The sequence below is a fragment of the Myodes glareolus genome, chromosome 20, assembly GCF_982192425.1.
Source record: "Myodes glareolus chromosome 20, mMyoGla1.1, whole genome shotgun sequence".
NCBI classification, from domain to species: Eukaryota; Metazoa; Chordata; class Mammalia; order Rodentia; family Cricetidae; genus Myodes; species Myodes glareolus.
In genome coordinates, this window is record NC_142045.1 from 33,537,777 (window position 1) to 33,563,283 (window position 25,507).

The following is a 25,507-nucleotide window of genomic DNA, read 5'->3' on the forward strand; positions in this document are numbered from 1 at the left end:
TAATAGCATCTTGAGTCCTCTGGGATGTGTTTGTCTTTCTTTCCAATGTTTAGGATTCCTTTAAATATTTTTTGCAGTGCCACTAAAAGTGATCAAGTAAAATTTCTTTAGTGATATCTTTTTCCTTCAATTATGAAGATGACTATGCTAAATCAGCAGTTATTGTCTTTCAGACTTTGATATATATTGGTCTGTGCCTTTTGGATTTTCAGAGCTGAGAAATCCACTGCTATTCTATTATTTGCCTTTATATTTAACTCGATACCTGTCTCTTGCAGCTTTCAAACTTCTCTCCCCCCCACAAAACATAACAAAAATCTTTAAAAAACAAGTCAGAGAGAGAGAGAAGGGGAGGGAAGATAAAGGAAATATAACAAAATAACCTTAAATGATCTTAACACTCAGCAGGGAGACCCATTCCTAGTTACAGGATAATTGTGTTTTGGGCAGAACAAAGCCAGTTCATTAAACTGAAGCTAGATATTAATTAAAGCTGCCTGGCACAAGATTAAACCAGTCAACACTCCAGCATGGAGAGGAAAGAGATTTACTCAAGTCCCACATCTAACTGAGGAGCAGCAGTTAAACACCACTAGAGGGCCCATGATAGACTGACTGCTTCGGGGTACAGGAGCAGCACTAAGTAGACTTAGCTAGTTATGAGTGGGGTGGGAAGGGGAGGGAAATGCTACAGGATGAATTGAAGGAGGGGTTGAGGAGTTATGTATGATCTAAATACACTGTGTTAATATATGAGATAACCAAAGAAAGAATAATTTTTTTAAATAAGGGAAAGAGAATGAGGTAGCTGTACGACAATCTATGTGGTCTTTGCCTGAGCTTGATTAGGTCATTTTCCACACAGCGCTGCTCAGGCAGCCCATCCTGCCTCAGAGCTGGAGGAATGGGGGGGGGGGGGGGGGACAACAAAGTGTGCCCTGAAGTCCCGTGTCAGGGCGTAGGATGAGGTGTTCCTAGTCTGTGCAGTCAATGGGGAGCCAAGTCAATCCTATCTCTTTCCAGTTTCATAATGAGGCAGGGCACAGACACTAAGCCTGCCTTGTCCCTATTCTCTGGTAAACAGTGGTAGAACTAGCTGTGTGGGTCACCCAGGTTTATAACTCGAACCAGGTTTCTACTTCTTGGGTCACTGTAATTGTTACTCAAAAGTTGTTCCCCTTTACCCAGAGGCTTTTTAATAGGCCAGGTCTTAAGCATATAGTCCATGAACCTGCTCTGAGTTCCTAGACATGAAAAGAGGGACTTCTGGCTCTAAGTCGGCTTGGTAAGATGTAGGAGAGGTCTTTTTAAAAGAGCTTCTTGTCACTGCTCAGGTTAAGTATCTTCCCACCACCAACTCTGTATCTCTGCACACCCAGAAGCAGCACAATGCTTTTGCTCTCTCTGCTCTTTATGTTACTGAAATATAGCAGAAATGTCCTGTCTTAAGTCATAGCTCCAAGCCTCTGTGGCTGCTCGCTCACTCAGTCTGTGGAGCAGAGAACGCGCCAAGTTCTCAGGAATGAACTCTGCACTCACTCTCTTTCTAATGTACTTTTTTTTTCATTTCCTGCTACTGAAAGCACTGTTTTTCCACTGCCAAACACTCAGTGTGATGGATAAATCATGCCCAGGTTATTCCCCAAAGATTTATCTTTGGCTTAAGCCAACAGAGCAGCTTACTATTCTCCAATATGCAGACCTACTTACATATACAATCCACACTACCATATTAACAGACACTAATGGGGGGGGGGTCAAGACAGGGTTTCTCTGTGTAACCCTGGCTGTCCTGGAACTTTTGTAGACCTCGAACTCAGAGAGAACCACCTGCCTCTACTTCCTAAGTGCTGGGATTAAAGGCATGCACCACCACACCACCCAGTTTATTTCACCTTTTTATTATCCAGTTTTATAATCAAATAAACCTTTAAAATGCAAAAAAGGGACCCCCTGGGGCCATCTTTGAAGAGTAGGAATTCCAGGTGGGCTGCTACCTCCCATCCAGACATGGGTCTAGGGCTCTTATTCTTGGATAACATGCGCTTTACCTACTGAGCAATTCCCTCAGGCTCTCTTCCCCAGTTTTTATAAGAGCATCCATGCATGCATGTGCACACAAACACACATGCTAGGGCCTACATTAAAATGTAATTTTAAAATTCCCCTCCCCAAATAAAAACAATTAAAATTTGCTGGTGTGGTGGTGCATGCCTTTAGCCCCAACATTTGGGTGGTAGAAACAGATGGATCTCTGTGAGTTTGAGGCCAGCGTGGTCTACATAGCAAGTTCAGGCTAGCTACTATTACACAGGGAGACCCTGACTCTAAAATGAAAAGAAAAAAAAAACACCTGAAAAGATATACACAAGGCCAATAAGCAATGTTTAATGAGGTGTTTTTTTATTTGTTTGTTTTCTAAGACAAGGTTTCTCTGAGTTAGCAGTCCTAGCTGTCTTAGAACTTACTCTGTGGACCACACCAGTCTCAAACTCACAGAGATCCGCCTGCCTCTGCCTCCCATGTGCTGGAATGAAAGTACCTGGCAAAACTGTTCATATCAGAAATCAAAAGCTACTTCTTTGGTAACAAAAAAAAAAAAAAAAAATGAACTAACCTCTGGCCAGAAGCACAGTCTCAAAAGTACACCATACAGCAGAATAATTAAAGCCCAAGCTTTCTAGCCAGAGGATGAAAAGAAGAACCAACAACTCAGAAAGAACACAAGAAAAGAACAGTGAAGGCAACCATACAAAGTTGTTTATCCCTAAACTCTGTGTGCCTGGATCTGATCCTATTCACATTAAGAAATTTGAGCTGGGGCTGGAGAGATGGCTCAGTGGTTAAGAGCACCGGCTGCTCTTCCAGAGGACCCAGGTTCAATTTCCAGCACCCACATGGCAGCTCACAACTGTCTGTAATTCCAGTTCCAGGGGACCTGACACCCTCACACCAAAGCACATAAAAATAGTATTAAATAAATTTAAGGGGCTGGAGAGATGGCTCAGTGGTTAAGAGCATTGCCTGCTCTTCCAAAGGTCCTGAGTTCAATTCCCGGCAACCACATGGTGGCTCACAACCATCTCTAATGAGGTCTGGTGCCCTCTTCTGGCCTGCAGACATACACAGACAGAATATTGTATATGTAATAAATAAATTTTTAAAAAAATTTAAAAAAAAAGAAATTTGAGCTGCAAGAACAGTATGGCCATGAGGTGAGGAGAGGCTTATGAGCAATAGACCAAAGTAGAAACAGGAGGGTTTTCAAAAATGAACTGACATTAGAATCACATCCCATAAGAGTTAGGACTTGCAGTTTAAACCTAACTGATCTGCTAAACATAATCATCACCATTCAAACAGGAAAATCTCAACTTGGCTATAGAATGGTAATAAAAAGAAGCCATGTAGAGGTGAGACATTGAACTAAGACTTACTCACAAAGGGTGCCCACTATCTTTATGACATGACAGCAGTATAATGCCTTGAAAATGGGGCATCAAAACCCACAATGTAGGTTGGAAAGATGGCTCAGTGCTTAAGTTACTTCCTGCTCTTGCAGATTTAAGTTCAGTTCCCAGCACAACCAATATGTAACCCCAGTTTCGGAGGATCAGAAGTTCCTCTTCTAGCCTCCACAGTCACTGCATAAACTTATATACATTCGGGCAAAACACTCCTACATATACCATCAAAATAAGTCTTTAAAAGTCGGGCATTGGCCGGGCAGTGATGGCACATGCTTTTAATCCCAACTCTGGGGGCAGAGGTAGGCGGATCTCTGAGTTCAAGGCCAGCCTGGTCTACAGAGCAGGCTTCAAAGCTATACAGAGAAACCCTGTCACACTCACTCTCACACACACACATACACACACACACACAAACACAGGAAAAAAAAAGGAAGAAAGGGAGAAAAGGATGGCGGACGGTCAGGCAGGCAGGCAGCCAAGCATGGTAGTTCATGTCTTTGATTCTAGTACTTGGGAGGCAGGGGCAGACAGATCTCTGTGAATATAAAGCCAGTCTGGTCTGCAATTTCCAGGATAGCCAGAGCTGTTACACAGAGAAACCCTGTCTCAGGGGTGGGGTGGGAAAACTTAAGACTAGGTATGGAGGTGCATGCCTTTAATCTCAGCACTCAGGAGAGCGAGGAAGGCAGATCTCCCTGAGTTCCATGCTAGTCACAGCCACATAGTGAGACCTTGAGCACCCCAAAATAGACCCACCAAAGGAAGATTTAACAAGTCAAGATTATATTTTAGAGTATCCTTTAATCTGAAGAGATCTTAAGGGCTGGAGAGATGGCTCAGTGGTTAAGAGCAAATGCCTGCTCTTCCAAAGGTCCTGAGTTCAATTCCCAGCAACCACATGGTGGCTCACAACCATCTGTAATGAGTGAGGTCTGGTGCCCTCTTCTAGCCTACAGACATACACACAGACAGAATATTGTATACATAGTAAATAAATAAATAAATAAATGTGCTTTTTTAAAAAAGAAAAAGAAAAAGAGAGATCTTAAATCTCATCTGTTGAAAGTGACCACAGCTCGTGCCGAATGCCAGCATTTAGCAAAATAATTTTAGGAACTGATCTAAACAGTATCTCCTTTTAACTTCACAACTGAGTCTAGCTTAGTATAAGATTTTTAGAGTTTCTCCTCTCTCACACTGCTTAATTCAACCAAAAATCTTTGTTCTTTTAACTGTTCCTTACACGAAAGCTTCAAGTCTCCTTAATTCTCTGGACCACTCTCTGAAGCCAACACAAAGTTCTCATATTTTAAAAGTCATGTTTCAAAAAAAAAAAACTGAAGAATTGAAATACATCTAATTCTTCTAAGTACAGTTTATAAAAATGTTATTAGCAGTTTATAAAACAAAATGCTATATATATACACACACACACACACATATACACACACACACATATTTGGAGACAGCCTCACCATGGAGCTAGCCTAGAACTCAATATTTACACCAGACTGCCCTCAAACTCAGAGATTCACCTGTCTCTGCCTCCCTAGCCCTGAGATTAGGTGTGCATCAATATGAGTAGCACATCTTAATATTTCTTAAGCAACAAGCATATAGTACCAGAATAATATAGAAGGATCTGTGGAAATTTCACACTAATACTTTTGTAGAATCTGAGATCTTTTTTTTTTTCTTTCTCTGGTTTTTCTAAACAGGGTTTCTCTATATAACAGTTCTGATGCACTGGAATTTACTTTGCAGACCAGGCTGGCCTTGAACTTACATTCACCTACCTCTGCCTCCTGAATACTGGGATTAAAGGCATATACCACCACCGCCAGGCTGTGAGCCACTGTTTTTTTCCTCTAGGTTTGGAGCTCAAAAGTGAAAAACCACAGATTCAATTTTACTAACAGCAGAACTAAGGGTGACAGCTGTCACAAGCTTTTTCTGGTACTACATTCACACTCAACATAAAACATGTCAGATTTCACCAGGTCTTTCTTTTCTTTTTGGCATTAAATTATGTTATTTGAAAGAAAAGTCAAGAGTCAAAAGAAGATGAAAGAAAAAAGAAGTGAAAGGAGGCTGGAGGCTCTTTTGGTGTGCAGATGTACATGCTGACAAAACATCCACATGCAAACAGCATATTAATAAATAAATCTTTTTGTTTTTGTTTTTCGAGACAGGGTTGCTCTGTGTAGCTTTCAAGCCTGTCCTGGCACTCGCTCTGTAGACCAGGCTGGCCTCGAACTCAGAGATATGCCTGCCTCTGCCTCCTGAGTGCAGAGATTACGGGAATGAGCCACCACTGTCCCGCCAATAAATCTTTAAAAAAGGAAAAATAGGGGATGGAGAGATGGCTGTTCATCCAGAGGACCCAGTTCAATTCCCAGAACCCACATAGCAGCTCACAACTGTCTGAAATGCCAGTTCCAGGGGATTTGACACCCTCACAACAGTATATATGCAGGAAACACCACTACACATAAAAATTATTTTAAAAGGAAAGAAAACGTAGTAGTTAAAAGAGAGAGAGAGAAAGAGTGCCAGGGTAGTACAATAGAACCAACACTATTAGCATAAGTATAGGTGAGTCAGCCCCAAAACTGTGACCATGAAAGAGCTGTTGCCATTCCCATCTGGTAGACCAACAACCCAGGACCAGGTCAAGACCCAGGGTTATGACTTGACTTGCCCCAACATCCACCCCATCTATGTTCTACGTGAAGGGACTTGACTCACAGACCCAAAGCTGCAGGACGCCCACAATACAGGGCGCCAGTGAGATGTCCAGGAAGAGATGGGGGCCCAGCATCAAACATGTAGTGGAGACCAAGGGCCTCAAATTAGATCAATGACTCTTTGCAATGAACACTTGCAAGTAGAGATGTATGGACAAAGGGGTGTACAGCATGACTTGTTGGATCATACTGCAGTTTCCATTATTTCCCGTTTTCTCATTTTATTTTTTTTCTCTCGATTTTTGTTTTATTGTGGGGGAATACAGGGACAGGGGGCAGATGTGAAAGGACTCAAAGAATGGGATCAAGATAACCTTTAGCCCAGCAGAGACAAGCATCAGCTTCTTTTTTTTTTAAGGTTTATTTATTTATTATGTTTACAGTGTTCTGCCTGCAGGCCAGAAGAGGGCACCAGATCTTATCACAGATGGTTGTGAGCCACCATATGGTTGCCGGGAATTGAACTCAGGACCTCTGAAAGAACAGCCAGTGCTCTTAACCACTGAGCCATCTCTCCAGCCCAGGCATCAGTTTCTTGAGTCCCAGGACAGCCAGAGCTACTCAGAGCAACTGTCTCAAAAAAGAAGAAAAAAAAAAGCAAGCTAGTATGTGGGGAGGGTGTCAAACACAGTGACACAGTGAATGACTTAGAAGGCTGGGGAATAATAAAAATATATTTTAAAACCAGCTTTGGCTTCAAAGTAAGTTTAAGAACAACCTAGAAAAGAAAGAAACTGAGAAGGAATGGTGGGCAGGAGGGTTAGCTAGCTGAAGTGGAATTTTATGATTTCTACAAAATGTTAGTATTACCTACAAAACTCAGGGTATGATTCAAAGTCAGCCATAACAAACTTCATAATTACATGAAATTTTTGCAAAAAATAAATTTGAACAGGACACAAAAACATAACTATAACCAACAATTCAGTTATAGAGAACTTGAATTAAAGATTATTTTAAATCAAATTTTGTTGTTTTCAGGCAAAACATACAATAAAGATGAAGTCTAAGAAATTTACTGCCCTCTAATAAACAATCCACAAATCCTACAAAAGAACAGTTCAGGTGCAGGCTGAACAAAAGCTCAGTGGTTAAAAAGAGCTTATTGTTCTTGTCAAGGACACAGCTCCAGGTCCCAGAATCTACATCAGGCAGCTCACAACTGAGCATAACTTCACCTATACACACGTGACACACATAAATTCATTAGTTATACATGTATCCATGTTTATACATAAACAAAAATTAAATTTCTTAAAACAATACAGGCCCAGAAAGAACAAATATAACCAACCATTTGTTGTAGGATAATCCTTTAAACACTGTGAAGATGTGTCACTAGGATTGGTTTATAAAAAGCTGAAATCCAATAGCTAGGCAGGATTTTCGGGACAGGGAGGACACTGGAAAGAAGAAAGGCGGAGACGCCAGGATGCAGAACAAGCAGCATGGGCATTAGAAAGTAAAGGTTACCAAGCCAAGTAAAAGAATGTAAATTAAAAGAAATGTATGTAAGTTAATTTAAATTATAAGAGCTAGTTAGAAACATGCCTATCGGCCAAGTTTTCATAATTAATAAGAAATCTCCCTGTGGCTATCTGGGAGTTGGAAGGCTGGACAGAGAAAGACTCACTAGAACCACAGCTGACCATACAACATAAATAAAACAACTGAAAACCTGAATTTTCAGATACGTGCACATATATCTACGACAAAGAAACTCAATGCAACTGTCCAAAGAACAACAAAGCAGGGTCCTACACACACTGCACTTATTAACAGTATCTGAAATTTGCTCTCAAAAAGACAGGTCCCCTATCGGACAGGAGATCTGACACACACAATAGAGTTAGCTTTGTCTACTGGGAAGTCACAAACGACTATGAACATCTGTTAAGATAAAGGTTACAGTTTTTTGGGTTTTTTTTTTAGCAACATATAGCTTCAGAGAGAAAAGGAGGTATCTTACTTAAAAGGAAGGCTTGAAGTGGTTGGTAGCCACAACAACCTTTTGATCCTAGATCAAAAGGCAGATCTTTAAGTTTAATGCTAGCCTGGTCTACAGAGCAAGTTCCAGGACAACCAGGGCTACACAGTGAAACCATCTCAAAAATAAATAAATGAACAAGCAAGCAAACAAATAAAGAGACACAGATACAATTTATTAAAGTCGCATGTAAAGAAGAACGTGCAGCGGTGGCACACACCTTTGATACGAGCTCTCATGTGGCAGAAGCAGGCAGATCTCTAAGAGTTCGAGGCCGGCTTGATCTAGAGTGAGTTCCAGGACAGCCAAGGATACAGAGAGAAACCTTGTCTCAAAAAAAACAAAAAGAAAAAGAAAAAAAAGAAAAGAAAAGAAAAGAAAAGAAAGAGAAAAGGAAAGAAACCAAAAAACAAAAACAAAGCTGGGCGGCGGTGGTGCTACGCGCCTTTCATCCCAGCACTCGGGAGGCAGAGGCAGGCAGATTTTTGTGAGTTCGGGATCAGCCTGGTGTACAAGAGCTAGTTCCAGGAAAGGCTCGAAAGCTACAGAGAAACCCTGTCTCGAAAAACAAAAACAAACAAACAAAAAACCAAACATAAAAAACAAAACAAAAGAAAGGAAAAAAAAGAAGAAAGGAAAGAAAAATTCTTCCTAAAACTCAAGAAGAAGAAGAAGAGGAGGAGGAGGAGACAAAGGGTAGAAGAGAGAAATGCATTATCATATACATTGACAGTAGCAACTAGCAAAGAACATGAATATGTCTCAGAAACGACACACAAGAGGGTCAAGGCCCAGCATAGACAGAAGAGCCCACACAAAGTCCATGGTCTCTACAATGCTATAGATATGAATACTTTGCATTGGTATGGATCTTGGTCTAGTGATACAAATTTTAGGTCAATTTTGTCATGTGTATATTTCTGCTCTTGATTAAGGTTATTGTGTTTGGGCATCTCATTTAAAAATGTAATATATAATTAAGAAATACAGGATAATAGTAATCTATAATAGCCAAGCTTGTAGTCATGTTAGTTAGGTTTTCTAGATGTACAGAGATATAGTTCAGATGAATAGTTATTCTTCAAATCTTTCAAAGACTACCAAATATGGCATTTAAAATATTTTAAAAACTTAGGTCTTTTCTTAACAATGAGAAACATTTGCTCCTGGCAACACCAATCTACTTCAAGAGAATGATGGGCATTGAGGAGGCTCCTTATAGAGTTTGCTAGCCATTTGAGCAAAAAATAGCTCTTGCCTGGACTGCTTGATGTTATGCTGTATGAACTGCATATGCAGGACCCACAGGGAAATGACTGCTGAACTTGCCTAAAGATGAGACAATCCTTCAGGGTTCCTGTTTCATGAAAGGTCTGCCAGACATTCTACAGGATACAGAAGAAAGTGACTGACAAACTGCCAATATAGTCCAAACTGTCTTTGAAATTTCCTGCTTCATGGAAAAAAGTCTGCCAGATACTATGGGCCTGCAGGCTGAAGACAGGTGCCCCAATGGTACAGAACTTTGGATGACTACTGTCCAGGCAGCAAGGTGTCTCTGTTAATTCTAGAGTTTTGGAAGTTGTTCACAATGCACTTCCTGTTTATTTAGATAATATTATATCCTTCTGGAGTCTTTGATGGAGTTGAAAAATAGTTATAATTATAGTTTTACTTAGTGATGATAAAAGATAAAGTAGATATAAATGTTGCAACTATAATTCTTGCTTGGTACCTGTTTTGTTATATGTAACTTAACTATGTTAAAGCTAAAACCTTCCTTTTTATTTGAATAGAAAAGGGAAAATGGTGTGAGAAGTCCTTCTGTATATGTATTGCTTTTATTGGTTAATGAATAAAGAAACTGCTTTGGCCTGTTACAGGGCAAAATAGAGCTAGGTGGGGAAAACTAAACTGAATGCTGGGAGAAAGTAGGCGGAGTCAGGGAGAAGCCATGTAGCTGTCACAGGAGTCAGATGCCTCCACTGAAGTCAGTTGAAACTTTGCCACTAGGCCACAACCTCATGATGATGTACAGATTAATGTAGATATGTTAATTTAGGATATAAGAGCTAGCTAGAAAAACGCTTAAGCTATTGACCAAAGAGTATTGCATATAATATATAGCTTATGTGTGATTATTTCGAGTTAGGACAGCTGGGAATCTAGTGGCCTCTGACAACACTACAGTGTTGTTAGGCAGGGAACAGCAAACTCTAAAGCTTGTTTTGAATATACACATTGGCTCCACTAGAATTAATATATTAGGGGATGTCTTAATCTCTTAAAATTTTATGTTTGCTTCTGTGGGATTTCAACTTCCAAAAAACTAAGTGACACAGAAAACAACCAGTTGAAGCAAGTCCTGTGGGCATGCACAGCACACTGTTGCAAAGCCATCAAACATCTACCAGCTACCTCAGTTCACCCTGTGTACTCTGAGACAAACTATGCCACATCTACCCACATCTGATACTACCTTGTATCAGATTTCAAAACACCTACCACTTCACAGTAATTGGCAAACTATACTCCTTCAGATGCTCACTTCCAAAACAAGCTAGCTTGAAGTGTTTTTCCATGAAAAAAAAAAAGCATCATTTTCTTATAGTATTTAGGTATTTGTTAATTATTTTACATATGTAAATCTGTGCTACCTTTTTAAAAGAGTCATTTTATTTTAATGTGTGTGTGGTCTTGTACGACTGTTGTACGGTTCCTTGGAATTAGAGGCAATTTGTTAGCTACCTCAAGTGGGTGCCTGGATGTGAATTCATGTCCTCTGATAGAATAAGCATTTTAACCACTGTGCTATTTCATCAATCCCCGTATATTATCATTTTTATTAAAGTCCTATTTTGCTGCTATTGGGGACTTGATTTTTGAGATAGGGTCTTTCTATGTCGCTCAGGCCAGTCTGGAAGTTGGCTTCCAGAGTGGATTATTAAGACTGTATAGACATGTACCACCTTTTTTGTATTTGTAACGCTGTGCCAGGTCCATTTTCCCCATATACCCTGTAGTTTTTATTCTGAACTTTCATAATATAATGTCTTTTAGGAACATTTATGCCCTGATATAGAAAGAACATATACAAAGCAATGAGAAAGATACTTTGAACAACGTAATTGTAAGAACTACCTATCTTACAAATTTTTAAAGGAATGTTACAAGTTAAGTTAGACCCATCAATATATAAAAACAAAAACAAACAAAACTATCATCCTGGTTCAAAAAAAGATTTTCAATAAATACTACAGTTTACTTCATTCTTCATTTTGATGCAGTCTTGAAACATTAAAAATCAAAGGAGATTTTGTGAATAGTCAATGAAATTTCTCTGAAAAACCAACAATACCATTTCAAGTAGACCCTATTATCATGGGGAAGGAACGAAGATTGCTATTTAGTCACCTGGTACAGCAAAGTGTTTGAAAGTAGAAAATCCATCCTAAGACTATGTACCCTACTCCAGCTCTGCATTTAGAAACACAAACTTTCATTTCTCCTTTTGTACAAAGATAAAACATCAAAAAACTCACACACCCTACAGTTTCCTCAACAAATCTAATGGATACTCCAAATTACCTCAATTAAGGTTTTGTTCATCTTATACTAACAAAAGATAATCACAGTAGAGACTATGAGAGGTAGGTAGCCTCAGTCAGGCATAACGCAGCCAACATTTGTAATTCCAGCACTCAGAAAGATGCAGCTGGAAGACCGCTACAAATCTGATGCTAGCCTGGGCTACATGGTGAGTTCCTGACCAGCATGAGCTACAGAAGACTATCCCAAAAACCAAATTCAGCAGCTAAGGGCACTGGCTTCAACTGCAAAAGACTAGGGTTCCTCAACTCCACCATCTACTTGGTAACTTACAACTAATTGTAGCCCTCTTCTAATTTCCGTGAGCACTAGGCTAGGCATGCACACATGGTGCACATACACATATGCAGACAAAACAGACATTTAAAATCAATCATTTCTTTAACCAAAACTAAAATTTAGAAAACACCAACTCCATCATTTACTTCAGCACTCAGAGATCCGCCTGCCTCTGTCTCCTGAGTGCTGAGATTACATGGTACGCCATCACCACTCAGCTAAAATCCTATCTTAACAAGGAGGGAAAGAACTATACACACAAATTAAACTAGGTATTGCTTCTGTTTTGGTGTGTTTTGGTGTTTTATTCATTTCTTTTTTGGCAGAGGATAAGGAGGTAGTGCTAGAGATTGAAACCATGACACTGGAAATTTGAGGTAAATTCTCTAACACTCTGTAACATCCCTAACCTTTGGGATTCTGAGACAGGATCTCACTAAGTAACTTAGAATGACTTTGATTTTTTCCAGGGTGGCCTATAACTGTCAATCCTCCCTCCACTTCCCAGAATACCAAGACTGTGCCACTACTACTGGCTTAAAACTTGTTTTTGTTTTTTTAAAGATTTATTTTATGCATGAGTGTTCTATCTGCATGTAAGCCTACATGCAAGAAGAAGGCATCAGATCGCACTACAGATAGCTTGTAAGCCACCATGCAGTTGCTGGGTACTGATCTCAGGACCTCTAAAAGAGCAGTCAGCTGGTACTCTTAACCGCTTAGCCACCTCTCCAATCCTGTCTTTTAAAATTACAACCTTAATACAAATCTATGTGAAGGGCAAAGCATACTTCAAAGTTTAGATACCTAACTGGACACTTGCTATTCTAACAAAATCCCCAAAAATCAAGATTATAACCACAACATTAAAGTCCCTCCATATCCTAATATCACATTTTAAAATGTCACTCTCAAAACCTCTTCACTTGCACTTTTTAACATCAGAACTACAAAATGATGTTCTTTTAAGAACAAACTTTCCTAACCATCAGTTTTCTCTCATCAACATGACTGTCTACAAAGAAAAAGCAGTAGTTAGATGTGAATGCTGACAACTGGCTCAACTCAACACTAAGTTAAATCAACTGCTTATTCTCTTTCCTACATCAACTTCACAACTTTGATCAATCCTAAAACCTCAACTTGATTTTTAAATTTTCAGAAAAAGAATCACAAAGGAAGTATAACATAACATGAGTCAGGTGGTGGCGGCAGTGCACAACCTTTTTTTTTAATTGTTTATTTTTATTTTATTTGCATTGGTGTTTTGTCTACATATATGTCTGTGTGAAGGTGTCAGATCCTTTGGAACTGAAGTTACAGACAGTTGTAAGCCATCATGTGGGTGCTGGGAGTTGAATCCAGGTTCTCTGGCAGTGTAGTCAATGTTCTTTTTTGTTTGTTTGTTTGTTTGTTTTTTGAGACAGGGTTTCTCTGTGAAATAGTCCTGGCTGTCCTGGAACTTGCCTTAAACGCACAGAGATCCACTTTCCTCTGTTAAGAGTGCTGGGATTAAAAGCTTGCGCCACCACCTGACACAGTCAGTTCTCTTTTTGTTTTTCGGTTTTGTTTTTCAAGACAGAGTCTCTCTGTAGCTTTTGGAGCCTGTCTGGAACTGGCTCTTGTAGACCAGGATGACCTCGAACTCACAGAGATCCGCCTGCCTCTACCTCCCGAGTGCTGGGATGAAAGGCGTGCGCCACCACCGCCCAGCAGTCAGTTCTCTTTAACAGCTGGGACATCTCTCCAGCCCCAGTGGTGCACAACTTTAATCCTAGCACTCGGGAGATAGAGGCAGGTGGATCTCTGTGAGTTTGAGGCCAGTGTGATCTACAAAGAGAGTTCCCGGACAGCCAGGGCTACATAGAAAAACCCTGTCTTGGGAAGAGAGAGAGAGAGAGAGAGAGAGAGAGAGAGAGAGAGAGAGAGAGAGAGAGAGAGAGAAACATATTTGAACATTTATATTTATTTTATATTCATGTTGTAACACTACATGTAGTGGCCCCCACTCTAGCTGTGTAAAAATCACTAGTAGAGCTTTAAACACATGGCCAAGTCTTTCCCTTTAGAGACTAATTTACCAAACACCTGACAACAAGCTTCTTTATCAGTTTTTTTCTCTAATGCTAAAACAAGCAAAAATGAAACAATGGCAAAGATTTCCTTTTTATTATGCTTTTATAAAAATAGGCCATGCAAATGAACTAATACCATGATTCATTCATAAATGCAATTTCCAAGGTCTTACCAAACAAACAACATAGGCTCTGCCCAATATCCTACAATTACCCTGTATACAGGACCCAGCTCAACTATCTTCTCTAAAAATACTCATGAAAACACAATCCAAAGAGCCTTTTCTTTTGCACTGTAATTGTTATTTTAACACCTGTTTTACACAACATTTATTTAGCACACATGTACTACATACACATTACCCAATATAAATAAACATAGCAATTAACAAAACAAAGTCCCTATCATAAAATCCACATTTTAAATGCAAAAAATGTGATAAATATACAGCTAAGTATATATCAATGGTCATAATTATATTGGAGAAAAAACCATGAAGGAAGTAAGAAAGAAATAGGTTGAGAAACACTCCTGATCAAAGAAGGTTCAAACAACGTTTAGAGGACTCCACTTAAACATAGGCCCAAGAGAAATATGCAAATGGATCCATGCAGTTTCCTGGAAGAGAAACTTCCCAACACCCAGTCATTAGTGTATGCTCTATCAGACAAAGTGGACCTTTTGAGTACAAACGCACTTTAATGAACAATATGTATGTATGTATGTATGTATGTATGTATGTATGAATCAATCCTCTATTTTATGTACATTCTCAGAAGCTGAAATAGTAAAGGAAATAAGATGGTACATTAAAAAGTAACCCATTCAGTTGAGGCCACTTGGACAGCTGTACTCCAGACCTCCAATCCTGCAGGGTGCCAAGGGTTCCCGTTCCCCTCTGGAAAACTCTCATCAGTGCTTCACAATAGCTGGGATGGCAGTTCTATTATCAAATGCATATGACCTGGGACTATATGGCTTTGCAATATCGATGAAATGTAACTGTAATTTCAGTTCCTATAATTGTTTGCTTCTGTAAGAATACAGTATTGTTTACTATTGAAAACTGAGCTGGACATGGTGGCACTCGCCTTCAATCCCAGCACCCAGGAGGCAGAGGCAGGCAGATATCTGTTAGTTCAAGGCCAGCCTGGTCTACAAAGTGAGTTCCAGAAATTCAGGGCTGAAATTTTGTCTGGGGAAACAGGGAGAACAGGCTGGAATAAAATATGGCAAAAGCAATTTAGGAGAGAAAAAGGTTAACTCACAATTCCAGGTTACAGATCATTACTGCAGGGAAGTCACAGCAAGAGCTGTCTTACAGTTTCTACTGCTGTGATAAAACACCATGACAAGAAACAACTTGGAGGGCTGGAGAGATGGCTCAGAGGTTAGGGGCATTGCCTGCCCTTCCAAAGGTCCTGAGTTCAATTCCCAGCAACTACATGGTGGCTCACAACCATCTGTAATGAGGTCTGGTGCCCTCTTAAGCCTGCAGGCATACACACAGACAGAATATTGTATACATAATAAATAAAATATTTTTAAAAAAATAAAAAAAGAAACAACTTGGAGAGGAAAGGGTTTATTTCATCTTTTCCCCCCAAATAATGTCCATTTATGACACAGGCAGGTTAGGGCAGGAACCTGAGACAGGAACAAATGCAAAGCCCTGGGAGGAGTGCTGCTTTCTGGCTTGACTTGCTCAGCCCTGCTTTCTGTTAGGACCCAGGCCCACCTGCTCAAGGGTGACACCACCCCCAACGAACTGGGTCCTCTCATGGCCATGTTAATCAAAAAAACATATTACAGAATTTCCCAAAGGCCAATCTGGTAAAAGCATTTTCTCTGAGATTCTCTCTTCCAAAATGACTCTAGTTTGGGTCAAGCTGGCATAGACCTAGCAGCACAAGAGCACTGGTGACATTACACCCATGAACAGAGCAAATGAATTAGTTTTCATGTTTGCAGTAAGTTGGAGTTAACCCTGCCTAAGGAACGATGCCATCCATTGTGGGCAGATACTCCCACCTCAATTATCATAATCAAGATAATCTCGCACTGGCTGCCCATAAACCAACTTGATCTAGACAAACACACACACACACACACACACACACACACACACACACACACACACACACACACACTGGCTATTCAAGACAGAGTTTCTCTGGCTGTCCTGGTACTCTTATAGACTAGGTTGGCCTCGAACTCAGACATCAACCTACCTCAGCTTCCTAAATGCTGGGACTAGACAATTTCTCATTAAGACGCCTTTTCCAGCCAGAATCCCAACCTAATGAATAGCTCTGACCACAGTGGGCTTTATCATCCCTCTTTAAATGACCTAATCAAAATAATCCCCCACAGGCATGCCCAGAGTCCTGGCTCCTGGGTGGTTCTAGAGCTCAACAAATTGACAAATGAGTTTAACCAGCACAGACACGGAGAAGAGAAAGAAAATGAAAAGAAAGTAAATGGGAGATTCCTTTCCTAGGTGATTCTAGACTGCCATGCTCACAATTAAATACAGTCATTACAGTTTACAACCTACTTTACTCTTCACTAACTGGTAAGATTAATGTGTATCAAAGAACTATCCTGATTTTCTTGACTGGCATGCCTCTAATCCCAACACAAAGACAGATCTCTGAGTTCAAGGCCAGCTTGGTCTGCACAGCAAGTTCTAGGCTATATAAGGCCTTGTCTCAAAACAAAATCAAACAAACAAATAAATAATAAAAGCCGGCTTAGGATCAGGTACAGGTGCTTGCCACACCAAGCCAGAAGACCTGAATAGGAACCCCGGAGCCCACATAATAAAAGAACACACAACTGAAAGCTGTCCTCTGGCTCCACATGAGTGTTGTAATATGCACTCCAACATGCAAAATAAATAAATGTAAAACTTTTTTGGATTTTTCTTAAATTGTTTTAATAAAAGCCATTACCTTGTGTAGCTATTATATTAATGAAGACATTAAATTTTTATTAAATAAATGTTTCTTCATGATCAGTTAGTATCTAATCTGATTATCTACTTTATGTATCTCCATTAAGAGGTTGTATAAAATTTCTCAGGTAAAAGGAGATCACAAGTGGAAAAGGTTTAAGTAGTCCTGGTTTTCATGAATGTAGTATAGGCATAAATATATTAAAACCAATTTCAAAAAGAAAAAGGAAACCAATTTCAAAGTAACTGCCTATACTCAACTGCAAAACTAGAATAATGTCACACTGAAATTTAAATAATAGCTGAGCCTGGCATGTGTGTGCCATGGGTTTGATCTCCAATTTGGGCAGATGTAATAGAAAAAAGGCAGATGACCTTTCCTGTGCATATGGAAATCTCCTTGTTAATAATTCCTAATATGAATTTCATCAGCAACTAAACTAACCTGTCACTAGCTACAAGGACACCTTTTTTCTTTCTTCTCTCCTCTCACATCTCTCCCCCAAATAGTAAACACTACTAGATAAGTATGATTTAATTCTCTGAAAAAATAAAGTCTGATTCCTGACTCCTAGCTCTAGATGTGAACCCTAATTTAACTTCAGTCTGTTTGCTTAACAAAAATATCTACCTGAGGCCAGCAGAATAGCTCAGCGGGTAAAGACACTTGCTGCCAAGTCTGATGACCTGAGTTTGATCCCCAGAACCCACATGGTGGAAGCAGAGAACCCACAAACTGCCTCTGATCACAACTCACTGTGGCATGTGTATGTGGGCATGCATGTGCAAGCATACACAAACAAAATAAATAAGTATGTAAATTAAAAGTCTGCTTTGCAAGTTTCTGAGATTTTGAGATTAAGAAAGAACTCTCAAAAGTGCACTGCAGAGAAAGTCACGGTGGCACACACCCATATCTAGTACTGAGAAATCAGAGGCTACTCTGAAAGATCGAGAGCACAGCCTGGAAAATGGAAGGTGTTCAGCAAATCACAAACTATCACCAAGCTCCTAACCTCTCTTATATTTTTGTGAGTCTAGTCTTCAACAACTGAGCCATCTCTCTAACCCACAATTCCTCCACACCCCGAAACAGGGTTTCTCTATAGTTTTGGAGCCTCACCTGGAACTCACTCTGCCGACCAGGCTGACCTTGAACTCACAGAGGGATCCCGGTGCTGGGATTAAAAGCTTGCACCAACTAACTTGCACCCGGCTCCTACTAACCCTTTTCTAAGAAATATTCTGCCCTTGGAACTTAAGACAAATCACTCAAATTAAAGTTCAAAACAACATTTATAATTTATTTGTATTTTATGTACATTGGTATTTTGTCTTCATGTATATTTCTGTGTGAGATATATACCCCTGAAACTGAAGCTCAACTGAACATGAGCTGCCATGTGGATGATGGGAATTGAACCTAGGTCCTCTAGAAGAGCAGTCAGAACTCTTAACCGATGAGTCATCTCTCCAACCCCAAAACAACATTTATTAACAGTGGTACGTATTCCCACTTTGGATTTTATTTTCTTATGACTCACATTAACATCTAAAGAGTTAACATCTAAAGAGAAGGATACAGCAGTAGCAACAACCAGCTTGTGATTTTATTTAGGCATGAAGGAAGTTCCACTTTTCCAGTGGGCTGAATCTGAAAGGTGTGGGTGTTGGCCATATCTTTCTTGCCATAAACCTAGATCCCAAGAAAGTGATGCAAAGTTGGGCACTGGTGCCACACACCTTTACTTCCAGCACTCTGGAGACAGAGGCAGGCTGTTTTGTGGGTTTGAGGCCAGTCTGATCTACAGAGTGAGTTTCAGGACAAGCTACAAAGAGAAACCTTGTCTCAAAAAACCAAGAGATGAAAAGTTTTAGGACAATTCTCAAACTTCTCTATCAGTGTTTCTCAACCTGTCTGTCACAGGTTGAGGTTGAATGACTTGTTCACATTGGTTGCATAAAACTATCAGAAAACACAGATATTTACATTACAATTCATAACAGCGTCAAAATTACAGTTATGAAGTAACAATGAAAATAATTTTATGGTTGAGGATCACCACAATATGAATTGCAATAAAAGGTCGAAGCATTAGGAAGACTGAGAACCACTCTTCTAGATGAACAGCATGAAAAGTACGCAGAGGCCACAATTTTCTAACAACTTCATTCTCTAAATATATTAAAATGATGAAAAAGTTTAAAAGGACTGGCAAGTAACCAAGCACAATCTCACATAATATACATAGACCGTAACACCAAACGTTATCCTTTTTCTCTAGATGAACTGGAGACAAGAGATACTCTGCAGATGCTTTTATCAGGTTATAACCAGGCCTAGTCAGAACACAGCACTGGGGAGAAAGGGAGGACAGATGTGCAACAGATGTTATTGCAGGTATCAAATAAACTACACTAAGCCAGGAAAACCCAGTGTAGAAAGTATGAAATTGTGCAAAATGATACTTAGACCACTTTCCATTAAAATACTGAGCCACAAACATTTCATCATTCTGAAATTGAGGGTGAAAGTCCCTGTGAAGTATGAACTGGTGCTGTATCAGTTTACTAAGTAGGGAACACACAACCAAAGAAGTGCCGCTGCCACCAACCCTACCAAAACTTGATTCAAACACTAGACAACGCCCTACTTTCCCTTTATCTGACAAGAAAAAGTGGAGGAGAAACGCTTAAAATTTCCGGCACTATGGTGAACGCCTTTAATCACAGAACTCAGAAGGCAGAGACAGGCCGATCTCTGTAAATTTGAGGTTAGTCTGGTCTATACAGTGAGTTCCAGGACACTCAGAACTACGTGAGAGACCCCATCCCACCCTCACCACTACCCTGTCTCAGAAAAAAAAAAAAAAAGAGTTGACACTACAAAAGTTGAAACAGAATCCCAGCATTCAGGAGGCAGAGACAAGCCTCTCTGTGAGTTGGAGGCCAGCATGGTCTACAGAATAACTTCCAGGACAGTCAAAGCAGGGTAGTTACACAGAGAAACTCTGTCTTAAAAAACCAAAACCAAAACTAAAAAACAAAACAAAACACACACACACACACACACACACACACACACACACAAAACCAAAGCTGAAACAGATGCAATTTTGAAACAAAACTATTATTTTGCTTGGTAACATTTTCTTCATTCCTAATGCTTGCCAACAATAAAAACATTGTATCTCATTTTCTTCTTGCATTTAGTGATTTACACATTTTTCTTATTTATGCCTTATCACAATAAATCCTTTAGTGGACTAGCAAAAATGCTCAGTGAGTCAAAGTGTTTGTCACTTAAAAACCTAAATTTCATCCCTGGACTCACATGGTAGAAAAAAAGAACCAATTACAGAAAACTGTTCTCTGCCCTATACATATATGTGTTGGCATGAGGCGTGCACACACATTCACACAGACACACGATTAATGAAATGTTGTAAAATAATAATTTTTTTGGTACTGTGGTTTTTGCAATGAGATTAAAGGGTTTTTTTGTCCCACCATCACAACCAAGAACTATAATTCTATAAATTTTTAAACATATTCTACTAAGTCTATATTGCTGAATATTACTTTGCAATAAAATAGAACAGACTACTGATACAAGTGAAAACTTAGATAGCCCAACAAGGGAAGTCTGCTGCACTGAAGAAATGCCAATCTGTAAGTTATATATTTTAGGATTCTCTTTAGTAAATAAATACTCTTTAAAAATTACTCAAATAGGAGACACGGTTGCTAGACAGTGGGTGGGAGGAGAGAGGATGGGAAGGACATAGGTGGATGTGGTTCTAAAAGGCAACCCAAGGCTCCTTTGTGTTGACAGAGAACTGTCATATCTTGGACATAGAGAAGAACCTACACTTGTAATAACACTGCATAGAACTAATCACACACAACTACAAGTTAACTTGGGAAATGTGAGTAAAATTGGTAGACATTATCAACGATACAATCAGCTATAAGATTTTATAAGATATTAATATTTGAAAAAGTAGTAAAATATACAAAGAATATCTCAAGTAACATGTGACTTTATGGCTCTCTCAAAATAAAAATAATTTTTTGCAGAGGAGATATATACTACTCGGTGATAGCATCTGCCTAGCATGTGCAACAACACCTGGAAGTCAACCCCAATACATGAATATACACAGTTGATTCTGTTCAGCATGGTGGCTCACACCTGCTACCCAAGTACGGAAGAAATGGAGGCCTGCCTGAACTACAGATTAAGACTCAAAAGAAAGACAAACAAACAATAAAAAGGTGTCACTAACAGTTGGAAAACTTGAATATTAGAAAAAAAACTATTAATGGTGTTACAGCTATACAAGGCAACTCTAAGGAGTGAAGCATTAAGTATAGCTTTCTTTTGTTTCATATGTATGCAAAGAAAAAGTAATCTTGGTGATATGTTAAATATAGGTAAAAGACTTATGTGTATTTTTGGTGCTCTCCATATTTTCCCCCTAGTCAGTACAAACAGAGGGAGAAGGAGTTGGGAGACAACCCAATCCCTGGCTCCAACCTCCAGCACAATAAAAATAAGGAAAAATAAAGGGACAAGGGGGTGGGTGGTTAAACGTTGCAAGAAAACTATGCTATAGTTCTACCTACACATCAATTAGTCTTAAAATAATTGAATGTAGCCAAGCCGTGGTGGCGAAGGCCTTTAATCCCAGCACTTGGGAGGCAGAGGCAGGCAGATCGGTGTAAATTCAAGGTCAGCCTGGTCTACAGCGTGAGTTCCAGGACAGGCCCCAAAGCTACAGAGAAACCCTGTCTCGAAAAACAAAAATAGATAGATAGATAGATAGATAGACAGACAGACAGACAGACAGAGAGACAGAGATAGATAGATAGATAGATAGATAGATAGATAGATAGATAGATAGATAGATAGCGTGGCTCACCTGCCTCCCATGTACAAAGCCCTGTGCTAGATAACCAGCACAGAAATAATAACAGCAACTATTATAGCCTTCAGCTGATGAGATGGCACAATGAGTAAAAACACTTGCTGCCAAGTCTGGGTTTTTTTTTGTGTTTTCAGACAGACATGGAGAGAAATGTCTCAGAACACAGGGAAAAAAAAAAACACTATGCTACAATCTCATTTCAAACGTTCTGAAAATAATACCATTAATATTTTTCTTCAATACGAATTGGTTATCTATAATGGATATTTTTGCAATATCAGTTACCTCGACATAAATGGTTATTTACAATTATGTATTTTACATATACGAGTGCTCTATTTGCATGCACGGCATCAGATTCCACTATAGATGATTGTGAGCCACCATGTTGTTGCTGGGAATTAAACTCAAGACCTCTGGAAGATCAGTCCAAGTGCTCTCAACCGCTGAGTTACACAGAAAGGAAGAAAAAAAAAAACACCTAAATCTCCGTATTTCTTTGTCAAGCAAGTGAATTATAATTGCAAGCTAAAAGGCTAACACTAACACACGCTCCAAAATCCAAGTTAGTCTCTCCCTCTCTCCGTTTTTCGAGACAGGGGTTCTCTGTGCAGACCAGGCTGGCCTCGAACTCACAGAGACCCGCCTGCCTCTGCCTCCCGAGTGCTGGAATGAAAGGCGTGCGCCACCACCGCCACTCAAGTGCTAAATTTGGCAAACGCACTTCATTTCTTCCTAAGAAAATGTTTGTGCAAAAGAAGCGACCCATACACTAAACACCAGACAACAACGGCAATAGAAAGTGCTACAATGTAATAATGACAGCACCAAGACTTCAGGGCAGTTTACAAAGTAAACAAGCTCAATCCAGTGCCCCTGGAAATTAACAATGCATGTATTTTTTTATGCAAACGGCAAACATCCAAAACACAGCTAGCGTCGACAAGAGCCATCTCGGAAAAGTCGGAGATTATCTTCTGCTAAGTTTTGCATCGGTGTTTTTAAAACTTCACCGTGTAAAATCTGTTCAAGAACTTCCAACCGGACCGCCCCCTAAATATGAGTCCCACCTCCTCCGGAGAAGGGTGGCGGGGTGGGACAGCTCTGCTCTCAAACTAAGAAATGTTTTTATTCCCCCCACTCCCCCCAAAAGAGGCCCAGGGGATGCAGGGCCAAGTGCACAAGCGATTACACGGAGGTGAAAGACTGCAAAGGTCCCTTCGTTGTTCCATCCTTCCCCCCCTAACCCCCGCCACCACTCGAGTCAAACAGTGACTCCGGCCGGGCGGGGACAGGTGAATCCCAGGTGGGGAGGAAGAGGGAGGGACAGGCCGCGAAGGGAGAAGCGCGTTCAAGGAATGAATGAGTCGTGCCTTAGCCACACCACCTGTTCCTTCTGACGGGTGCCACCCGGAGCAGCCAGCAGGATCCCCGGCCCGTGCGGCCCGCCGGCCCCGCTCAAGGCCAGGCTGCTCCTCCCTTCGCTCGAGGAGGGGAAAAGGCGGCCGCGAGGAAGCCGGGGCGTCGGGGCCTAGCCCGGAACCGAGGCCTCCGAAGCCCGCGGTCCTCGGCCGCGCGGACCGAGGTGGGCGCCGCCGGGGCTAGACGAGGGAGCGCACTCTGCAGGGCAGCACGGCCGAGGCGGGGTCCCCCGCGAGGTGGCCCGGTGCCCGCCCGCCCGTCCGACCGGGGCTTGGGAGTGACAGGCCCGGCTCCCAGCGAAACGCTCCCCGTCGCCCGCCCGCCGCCTCGGACTCACCAAGATCCGCTTGAAGAGCGCGTTCTCCTTGGGCGGGAGGCTCACGGCCGGCATGGTTCCGGCTCCTCCCGCGGCTCCCGCCACCACCCGGCTCGGTCAGCCCGTTTGTCCGCCCGCCGCCGCTGCCGTTCCCAAGCTCGCTTCAGCCTTGAATCCTCCGCTCCGCCGCCTCTAGGCCTCGGGTGTCGCCGCGTCGCCCTGTCCTGACACCCCTTTCTCCTCCTTTTTTTTCCTCCCTCTTTCCCCTTTCTCACTTAGCGCTGCCGCCACCTCCCCCCTCACGGGTCTCCGTCGGCGGTTCACGTGGTAACTGAAAAGACCGACAGAGGCAGCCAAAATGGCGGACGCCGAGGGCTTTCCCACCCGGGTCACACCTCCCAGCGCGCAGGCGCGGTGACCCGCTCTCCCCACCCTCGCTGCACCGGCGCCTGCCGGGAAGGCGGAGGCCGGGTCAGCCTGCGGAACCGCTGGTCCTGGCTTGGCTCTGCCGGTCCTGCCAGTGCGGAGCGTCTGGGAGGGCCGCCAACGGCGCTTCCGCTGCCGAGAGCCTTTCTGCCCCTTCTCGCTAGACCGGCCTTTCTTTCACTCAATGGGGTAGACGCGCCCAGGTGCTGTAATCATAGCTTGAGCCTCGAGTGCCAAAATGCCGGTGGAGGTGTTTTAAGAAGAGATGTAGTCGGTCAGGGCCCAATTGCCTAAACTGTGAGCAGAGGCGAAGGGTGAGATGAGAAAACCTTTCGCCTCAGTGGGGACTTGAGAACCGATCCTAAGAGGTGAGGGCTTAATCATCTTTGAAAAGCGTCAGAGAGCGTCACCTATGAAATGGGCTTGCCTAGTTAGGGTATCTGTGATTTTGTTGACTATAGTTAAGATAGCCAAGAAAGGTCGTTAGCCAGATCCGAAGTGGCGTGTTTGTACCGCCGAAGGAGCCTCTGAAGGTTGAAGTGTACGTATTTTATTTCATTGCTGAAGTCAAGGCAGGGTTGAGGAACGCGCTGTCACCTTGATGTCGTGGAGCTGAGGGTCGAAACTCCTCGAGTTGACTTCTAGTTCGTGCTTAGGGTTATAACTATTGAACTCAACTGCCTGTTGCCAAAAATCCTCAAACCTTGGAGGCCGAACTCCACTGAACGAGATCAGGCCTGAGAGTGAAGAGGATCCCTTCCACGTGCAGACATTTCACTAACCGTTGACAATAAAACCTTACAAAGTGCCATATCATTGAGTCACAAGAGTCATTGACCCTTGATTATCTCATGCAGACCTTGTAGTATTCTGTGCATCATGAATCATAAAGATGTGTGAAAGTTTGGCTTTTTTCAGTCTTTTCTAACAGATACGTTGTAGTTTTCAAATTAGCCTTTAACTTCCCTGCTCTACAGAGTGAGTTCCAGGACATCCGGGGCTACACGGAGAAACCCCATCTTAAACAAAAAGAGAGAGGGATCATAGCAGTCGAACCCTAGGGTCTCCTTGAATACTGTAATCTTTCTAAAGATTTAGGAAAATTAAGTTGGAGAGATGGCTCTTACTCTGCAAGCCTGGCAAGCCGAGTTTGACCCCCGAACTCACATAAAGATGCAAAAAGAAAAATGGCTTCGCGGAGTTGTTTCCTGCCCTCCATGTTGGCACACTAAATAATAAATGAAGTTGTGGAGCTGGAGAGATGGTACCTCGAATAAGAGCCCTGTTG

The 25,507-nt window shown here is 41.4% G+C and overlaps 1 protein-coding gene across 1 annotated transcript in view; it reads right to left on the reverse strand.

Annotated features, from left to right (window-relative positions):
* Positions 1–24,165, reverse strand: part of Naa15 (N-alpha-acetyltransferase 15, NatA auxiliary subunit) — a 64,033-nt gene extending 39,868 nt beyond the window's left edge. Inside the window, exon 1 of the mRNA XM_048424939.3 lies at positions 23,815–24,165. Within this exon, the coding sequence (XP_048280896.1) occupies positions 23,815–23,868 (54 nt within the window). The 5' untranslated portion in view covers positions 23,869–24,165. The remainder of the gene's footprint in view (positions 1–23,814) is intronic.
* Positions 24,166–25,507: the final 1,342 nt, after the last annotated feature.